General features: G+C 58.9%; 1 protein-coding gene across 1 annotated transcript; it reads left to right on the top strand.

Annotated features, from left to right (window-relative positions):
* The first annotated feature begins 1102 nt into the window (after positions 1 to 1102).
* LOC119250373 (chymotrypsinogen B-like) lies at positions 1103 to 5127 on the top strand. Its single transcript, XM_037518110.2, has 7 exons — positions 1103 to 1154; positions 2775 to 2878; positions 2996 to 3075; positions 3157 to 3235; positions 3463 to 3643; positions 4364 to 4497; positions 4920 to 5127. The coding sequence occupies exons 1-7, from the start codon at positions 1103 to 1105 to the stop codon at positions 5082 to 5084; spliced, it is 795 nt and encodes a 264-aa protein (XP_037374007.1). The 3' UTR covers positions 5085 to 5127.
* Positions 5128 to 6721: the final 1594 nt, after the last annotated feature.

Raw genomic sequence — 6721 nt, 5'->3', positions numbered from 1 at the left:
CCTTGTAATGTGTCCATACATTAAACCACTCTCCATTTCTCCAATTGTTAGGGGGAAAAGGCTGTCCCAAAGCAAATTCCATACAGGCTTTGTGGACTCCACCCCCATCCCAGGTCAAAGCCAAAGACACTGGGAACTCCAAATCCCATCACCACCCAAGGGAAGGTGGCTGGGACCTGAGGGTGGGGTTAAGCAGCCAGGTGGATACAAAAGGCAGACACGTGGGCTTTGGGGACCCCCCATTTTGGGCTCTCCGCCAGCTCGCAGGGTCCGGCCAGCTCTGAGAGTGACTTTGGGTTTCCAGGTCGTCGGATCGGGTAGGACGCATTAAAGACTTTATTTCCCTATTTTCTCCCTGAGTTGTACATTTTCCTTATTTCCTTTTCTCTTGTAAATAAACCTTTTATTAACCTTTTGCGTGTGTCTGTAGTGGAGTATTCATAAGTCCCTTTAAAGCGCGCGGGTGAGGACCCACAGCCAGGAACCCGTTCAATATCGGGGTTGCCCTGTAACACAATCTCCGCCCCCCTTTACCACCTGAAGGAAACCAGGACCAGCATTAACAATGTTGTCCTTGGTCCTGGCATGTTTGTTTTTCCTAGTGGAATGGGTTACTTTCCCTTGCTTGTCCTTATCTCTGAAGCCTCCCTAAATTCTTCAGAGGTCCCCTCCTGCACTGTCCCTAAAACTGCCTAATTTCTAGCTTGCCCTGTGTTTTACTGGGTGCTGAGCTCTGGGTGCCCCAGAACACCTGGGTGAGGCTCCCTGTAGAGGAGTCTGTGCTGAGCACCTGCCACCCCCATGATGGTCCAAGGGCCTCCGGGGCCCACAGCTGGGTGCTTTCCCCTAGGGGCTGCCAAGGCTGATGGGTGATGGCGGGCCTGGCAGCTGCCCTTTTCCCAAGGGTTGGGGTGTCCTAGGCTGAGAGCCAGGCCGGGCAGGGCTTGGCAGCCCCTAATCACCCAAGGTCCCTCAGTGACAACAAGGGGGCTCACCTTCAGGTCAGGGGAGGTCCCAAAGAGCCGGGAGGGGCCTGGGGCTCCCAAGGGCCTTAAAAGGGGCCCCAGAGCAGGCAGCACCACACTGTCCTGACAGCAGCACCATGGCCTTCCTCTGGCTTGTCTCCTGCTTCGCCCTCATCGGCGCCTCCTTCGGTGAGTGTGGGCATCTGAGCCAGCACCTGGGAGAAAGTTCCTGAGCTCCTAGGGGCTCAGCACCCAGGTGCTTTCAGAAGGACCTCAGGGGTTCTGTGTGGGGTGAGCCCCAGGGAGGCTGGTATCCCTAGGCGGGGGACTCTGAGCGCCCTTTCCCTGCACCCTTGGGCCTCAGACCCACACAGGCAACCTGATTGGCAAAGAGCAAGTGGGCCCTTCTGGGGCTTCCTGAGCCCTCAGACCAGTGTGTGGGAAAGAATCACCTGGGCCCGCTGAGGTCTGAGGCCCCCGCCGTGGCCCAGGTGGGCAGTGGGTCCAGAGAGGGTGTGCGGGCCAGAGGCGTCCGTGACCTCCCCCGGGAAGTCTAGTTAGTGCCGGGCACTTGCTGTGCATTCAGGTTCCGATTAAAAACATAAGACGAAGAAGACCACATCCACGTGTCTACCACAGGATGCGGCAAATGTGACCTGTCTGCAGACGTGCTGTGAGGATTTCTTTTAAAAACCGAAAATGGGTCCAGCCATTCCCCTTTTCTTTGTTCCTTTCCTCGGAAGTATTCTGCGCTCCCCGCATGGCATCTCTGGGCAAATTTTACACATTTACTACGTACTTAGAAAACCCACTGAGTGTTTCCACGTTCTCACACCCCTGGGAGCTGCTGAGGGTCCCGTGTCCTGACCCAGCAAACTGTCCTGCACACACGTCAAGGGCCCTGCGTGTCCTCCTGGTTCTGGACAAATCCTCGCCTTGGTTTTCTCTTTCCTCATGTGCCTTTTTATGGTGTGGAGTCAAAGTGTTCTTTCTTTTTTTTTTTAAGATTTATTTATTTATGCAAGCACTGGGTACAGTCAGAAGCGCGGGAGGGTGAGAGAATTCACCAGAGCCAGAGCGGGGAGCAGAACAGGCAGATTGACGAAGTACACTGCTGAGGGGAGCAGCGGGCGGCAGGAGAGGTCTGCGCGCCATGTGGGACCCTCTCCCAGTGGCCGGGGATTGAACTGGCGCTGCAGAGGCTGCGGGCAGCTTCCCAGCCCAGCGCTCAACCACTGTGCCACCAGGGAGGCCCTCAAAGTGTGATTTCCATTGAGTGATGTAGGAAGTAAAACTTGAAGCAGAAGAGTCCTGGAATCCAGAATAGACAGCCCAGCAGTGCCCACAGGTCCACGTCACACTTTGCTCAGGAAAGCGTCCGCGGGACAACTCCCCATGGACTCGGCTTCTCTGGTTTTAACTCCACACTCACTGGCCCCACCAGTCTGCCTGGCGGGCATTGCCTGTGAGGGCAGCCGTGTCTGTTCCCCTCTGCTCGGGGACAGGAGCCTGGAGCGCCAGAGGGGCCTGAGGTCCCCAGCAGGGAAGAAGGGGCAGGGAGGCCTGATTCCTCAGCCTGTGTCTGCTCCTCTGGGGAGGGAGACCCGCATGGAGCCGCCTGTCCCTCTGCATCCCTGGGAGGGTGACAGGAACAGCTGCTGGGGGTGTGGGGTCCTCGGGCCCACAGGTTGGGGTGCAAGAAAGGTTTGCTGGGCAGGAGGGGGTGGCAGTGGGGAGGTTGCATGAGGTAGAAACCAGGTCTCTGGCGAGTGACCGGACCTCCGTCCTCTCGCTGTCCTCGCCCCCCAGGCTGCGGGGTCCCCGCCATCCACCCCGTGCTGAGCGGCCTGTCCAGGATCGTCAATGGCGAGGACGCCGTCCCTGGCTCCTGGCCCTGGCAGGTGTCCCTGCAGGTAAGGGGGGATCTGAGCCTGAGTGGGGTCCCGGGGGGTGCAGCCTCACTGGGTAGGGGCCGCGGCCCGGGCGGGGGTGGCCGGCCCGGCCAGCGCTGACCCTGCGGTCTTCCCCAGTACACCAACGGCTTCCACTTCTGCGGGGGCTCCCTGATCAGCGAGAACTGGGTGGTCACCGCTGCCCACTGCAGTGTCAGGTGAGCAACAGGAAGGGTCCGGGTGGGAGGAGGCAGTGACCGTCTTCCTTCCTTCCTTCCTGACCCTCCTGCCTCTTCCAGCACCGCCCACCGCGTTGTGGCCGGGGAGTTTGACCAGGGCTCCGACGCGGAGAACGTGCAGGTCCTGGAGATCGCCCAGGTACGCCAGACCCGGCCAGACCGGCCCCGGGCCGGGGCGGGGAAGCGAGGCGGGAGAAGGGGGAAGGCGCTGGGGGTCCTGAGGGACGGCAGTGCGGGCTCTGGGCCTCCGAGAGTGCCTGGCCTGGTCTCTGCCCAGGACGGGCGCGGGGAGACGCGTGTTCCCTCGACCCCTGCCCGTTCCTGACGCGCCCCCGCCTGTCCTCCGCGTCCCGGCCGTCCCCACAGGTTTTCAAGAACCCCAAGTTCAACATGCTGACCATCCGCAACGACATCACCCTGGTGAAGCTGGCCACCCCCGCGCGCTTCTCCCAGACCGTGTCCCCCGTGTGCCTGCCCAGCGCCCAGGATGACTTCCCCGCCGGCTCCCTGTGCGCCACCACCGGCTGGGGCAAGACCCAGTACAATGGTGAGCGGCCCCGGCCGCGGTGGGCGGCAGGTGGCAGGGGGCAGGGGGCAGGGGGCAGGCGGCAGGCGGCAGGCGGCAGGTGGCAGGTGGCAGGGGGCAGGCGGCCGCAACAGCCCCAGGACCCTTCGGGCTCTCTCTGCTTTGGGGTTTTGTCGAGCGGTGTCGTCAACGCGTCCCCATCTTCATGGGCAACCCCCTTCATGCCACACGCGTGGACACGAGGGCGTTGAGGTCCTCTCCTCGAATTGCCCTTTGCTGAAGACGCAGCTCAGGTCTCCACGCACCCCCTGCGGGCTGTGCCCAGGGCCCCCGCCAGCCTGGATTGTCCCCGTCCCGAGTGGGGGGTGCGGCCGCCCTCCGGACTTGACTGGGGTCAGGCGTCCAGAGTGGGTTCAGGGCCCTGAGAGTCCAGCCGGGAACCCCTCCCCGGGGCTGGCCCTGCCCGACGGTCTCCTCCGTCACCCCGAGTCCTTCCGCCCAGGCCAGGGCGACCCGGCTGGTCCTGCCCTTGGAGCCAAGTCAGCCCGGCCTGTGGGGGCATCCGAAGGACGACTTTCCCCTGAGGCTTCTCAGGCCTCAGGAGACGTGGGGCTCAAGGCCCTGGCGGCGTGGAGGAAGAGGCGCTCCAGGCGGGGGCGGCCTCCAGGGCCCTGTCTCCTCCCTCGGGGTGGCCGGGAGGAGGAGAGGCGTGATCTCCACATGGCTCCCCTGTCCCTTCAGCCAACAAGACCCCCGAGAAGCTGCAGCAGGCCGCCCTGCCCCTCCTGTCCAACGAGGAGTGCAAGAAGTTCTGGGGCAACAGGATCACCAACGGGATGGTGTGCGCTGGTGCCAGCGGCGTCTCCTCCTGCATGGTACGGCTTCCCGCTCGCCGGCTCCTCCCTGGTGCGCCCCGCCTCGGCAGGCTGGAGGGCCCCTGCTTGCTCCGCGGCCCATCTCCCCTCACCCCGTGCCCGGCGCTCGGGGCTGCCAGGACCAGCACTGATAGCTGCGCAGCAGACGGCTTGTTCTGCTCAGTCACGGGGCTTCCTCCCCAAGGGGTGTTTGCTGTCATCCAGGTGCACCCAGTTGGATGCTTCCAGCCCCTCTGCAGATGACACTCCTAGGTCCCTCAGGAGTCGGAGGCAGAGTTGGCTGCCAACTGACCAGAAGGAAATTTCTGGTGCCACTCTGCCCCCCATCATTTGGGAGCAACACCTGTGTTCAGCCAGGGGGGACACACTCGTGTGCCAGCACCGTTTTGAGACTTGCAAACAGATCCTCTCTCCTCCCGCAGGGCGACTCTGGCGGCCCCCTGGTCTGCCAGAAGGATGGAGCCTGGAACCTGGTGGGCATCGTCTCCTTCGGCAGCGCCGTGTGCTCCACCTCCACCCCCGCTGTGTACACCCGCGTCACTGAGCTCATGCCCTGGGTGCAGGAGATCCTGGCTGCCAACAACTAAGCCATCCCTCCTCCCATTCTACTCCCTGGTGTCCCAATAAAATCCTCTGTACAGAAGCCCTGACTGCTCGTGTGTCTGTGACCTGGGGCGGTGGCTGCAGTGTCCCTGTCACCCACCAGGGGTTGGTGTGGTCCTCCCTTTCCAGGCTGCAGAGCCCCAGCAGCCCCTGTTGCTCAGGGAGCTGAGGTCTTTGGGTCTGGGCCTCCCTGCTCAGGAGGCCCCTGTGGTAGAGTGTGTGACCACTTGCTGCTTCCCGGTTGCTTAGCCTGGTCGGCTCCTTTGACAACTGGGCTTGTCCCAAGGAGCTTTGTGGAGGGCAGGAGTGCTCCAGGCCAGGCCATGCAGTCCTCTGCGACCAAGAGGGCCACCCAGGCAGGCTTGTCCCTCCCCACATGCTCCAGGCACCTTTCTCTGCCTTGAGCCCCCTGCACCCCCCACCCCAGACCATCCATGCAGTCCCCACCCTTCCTGCTTCTGCCCAGGTCCTGCTCACTCACTCTGAACTGTGCAGCTGGGAAGCTTCCTTCCAGGGCAACAGGCTGGCACCACTGTCCTTTCAGTTCCCTCCTGTGCTGTTTCTTTCTGGGATTTTGCATTTGCATAGGGAGGCTTGATCAGACTCAAGTCCCTTAGGTGGGCGGGGTTCCTGCATCAGAAGGCGTCAGGACTCTACCCTGTCTTAGCATCACAAAATTTGATGCCAAATTTCCCAACCATTAATCCTTGGGGAACGTGATCCAGTGGTGACTTAATTTCAACTTCTTTCATTTATTACCTGGATTCGTTTCGTGGAGCTGTCGCCCACCCATCATCTGTGACCCAGCGTCTTGTGTGTCTAGAGCATGCAGGGGAATGTGCTATACACACGTTTTGTTTGCACATTTTTCTTACATAGTTGAAGGTGATGAGCTAAATTCCTGTCATCCTCCATGGTGACCTGATTGGCCTTTGCTTTTTAGAGTCATTACTAATTCATTAATTGAAACAAAGGTTTCTGATGCATTGTCATTAGTGTCCTTTATAAAGCTCATATTTTCCCTGCTCTTGACCAGTGGGGACTTGACCAGTTGGTCTGGGACACGTGGACTTGGGGCGGTTGTACCCCACTCACCAAGATGCCCCAGACCCTGAATCAGCTATTTCTCAAAAATTCCCTGACCTCCTTGATTTGGGAAAGGAATTTAAAGCCCCCAGTCTGGGTGTAGGGGACGCTCATGATTGGTGTTTTGGTCTTTGTTTCTAGACCTTTCCAGTAGACAAAGCCTGGAACTATAGAATGACAATTTTTAAGCTCAAACTATTTCATGAATTCTGGTGACATTTTCCATTCAAATTCAAGACCGAACAGTTTTTTTTACTTAACTGTAAATAGAGTACACTGGAATTTTTTACTTCTATACCAAGAATCCACATTCTTTAATGCAGAGGGAATGATGGCACTAGATAGCCCATAATTATGTATTTGCTTTACGCCTTGCTATACACGACAGATGCAGGTTAACATTAATATTAGCATTACCATCATAACTAATGAAAGTTGTTAAATTTTTTGCTCTTTCCATTTTCATTTTTATTTATTTATTTTAATAGGGAAAGAAATTTTATATTCAAGGACTTGTGCAGACAATGGTGAATAG

Source organism: Talpa occidentalis, unplaced genomic scaffold, assembly GCF_014898055.3.
Source record: "Talpa occidentalis isolate TD23 unplaced genomic scaffold, MPIMG_talOcc4v2.1 talOcc4.17, whole genome shotgun sequence".
NCBI classification, from domain to species: domain Eukaryota; kingdom Metazoa; phylum Chordata; class Mammalia; order Eulipotyphla; family Talpidae; genus Talpa; species Talpa occidentalis.
The sequence above is the reverse complement of the archived record's forward strand: the minus strand, read 5'-3'. Positions and strand labels throughout refer to the sequence as shown.